The sequence below is a fragment of the Dipodomys ordii genome, unplaced genomic scaffold, assembly GCF_000151885.1.
Source record: "Dipodomys ordii isolate 6190 unplaced genomic scaffold, Dord_2.0 Scaffold4, whole genome shotgun sequence".
In the NCBI taxonomy this organism is placed as follows: Eukaryota; Metazoa; Chordata; class Mammalia; order Rodentia; family Heteromyidae; genus Dipodomys; species Dipodomys ordii.
This window is the reverse complement of record NW_012267220.1, coordinates 14,279,408-14,281,022: the sequence shown is the minus strand read 5'-3', so window position 1 is coordinate 14,281,022 and position 1,615 is coordinate 14,279,408. Positions and strand designations below refer to the sequence as shown.

General features: G+C 55.0%; 1 protein-coding gene across 1 annotated transcript in view; it reads right to left on the bottom strand.

Annotated features, from left to right (window-relative positions):
* The window catches only part of LOC105991236 (protein WWC2-like), a 115,126-nt gene extending 114,802 nt beyond the window's left edge, over positions 1-324 (bottom strand). The window contains exon 1 of the mRNA XM_013023847.1: positions 38-324. Within this exon, the coding sequence (XP_012879301.1) occupies positions 38-324 (287 nt within the window). The remainder of the gene's footprint in view (positions 1-37) is intronic.
* Positions 325-1,615: the final 1,291 nt, after the last annotated feature.

Below are 1,615 nucleotides of genomic sequence, written 5' to 3'. Positions count from 1 at the left end.
CCGCGGCGGCGGGGGAAGGGGGGAACCCCAGCCCCACCGACCCCGGGACCGGAGTGGGAGGGGGACACGCGTGGGCCCGGGCTCCCCCCCGTCGTCGTCGGCCTCCCCTGCTGGGTTTAGGGCAGTGGGACGTGGACACGTCCGATCTGCAGTCCCTTCCGTGCAGCCGCCCGCCCCGGAAAGCTCCCCACCCCGAGCCCGGACATGGCCTAGAAGGTGTGGGCGATCGCGCTGGAGGGAGCCCAAGGCGGCGGGGCAAAAGCCAAACTTTCCTTGGCCCCGGATCAGTTTCGCGGTGGGACACGGATCTTCGCTCACAAGCATTTATTTATTCAGCAACTATTACGTGCTGGTCGGCAGTGAGCAGCGGCCGGACGTGGGACTCGGGATGGGACAAAGAGGGAACCGCACCGCCTGGGCCTGGACACTCAACCTTCAGTGTAACTTGCCCCCCCTCCCCCCCCAGTCTCCGAAAGAACCTCCCGTCCCCCATTCATATTCTTTTGGGTTTCTATGCCCAGTCCTTCAAAATGCCAACACCCAAGGAAGGAAGGAAGGAAGGAAGGCCTTGAAGTCCAGCCATTCACCCCTTAGTGTGAATTTGTGAATTCGATTTATCCTGCCTGCTAATGCATAATGCCATCCCACCCTGAGCTGGACTTAGCCTTGGGCTTTGCAGAGGATTTGGAGCAATCTCTTCCTCTTCTCTGGGACTCCTCAACTCTGAGAGATGTCGCAGCTCAGATTCACAGCTGTGTGGATCTGGTGCCTAGAGATTGGGGGGAGGGGGGCGGGGGAGAGAGGGACGCTCTTTGATCCCCAAGACTGGTCCAGCTGTGGTCCAGGCATTTGTTATCAGTCTCCAAGGTGGGGGAGGATGATCCTAGACTGAGAGCCCAGGCTCAGGCTTGGACAAGCTTCACCAAGGGGACTGGCCCTGCCTTCTCTTCTGGAATGGATATGAGAAGGGGAAAAGGAGATGTGTTTGGACAGGAAGCAGTCTTTGCAGGGAGCCCCTGGAGTTAGGGAAAGAGGCAACCAAGCTGAAATCGCTCCCTTTGCCCAGGCCTCTGGAAGCTAGACTTGTTATTGTTAGCATGGGACTTGAACTCAGAGCCTGGGCTCTGTCCCTGAGCTCTTTTGCTCAAGACTAGCCCTCTACCACGTTGAGCCACAGCACCACTTCTGGTTTTCTGGTGATTGGTTAGAGATAAAAGTTTCACAGACTTTATTGCCTGGGCTGGCTTTAAACCATGATCCCCTGATCTCAGCCTCCTTAGCAGCTAGGATTTACAGACCAGAGCCAAGGGTGCCCAGCTTGGAAGCTGGACTTTGAGCTTAGTAAAAGACACATACACACCTTGTTTTTTCTTTTTTTTGTGGCAGTCCTAGGGCTTGAACCCAGGGCCTAGGCACTGTCCCCGAATTTTCTGCTCAAGGCTAGAGCTTTACCACTTGAGTCACACCTCTACTTCTCACTCTTTTAATAATAGTTAATAAAAAATAAAGTTAATTGGAGATTGAGTCTCCTGGACTTCCTGCCCTGATTAGCTATGAAAGGCTATCCTCAGAGCTCAGCCTCCTGAGTAGGATTATAGGCTTGAGCCACTGACCA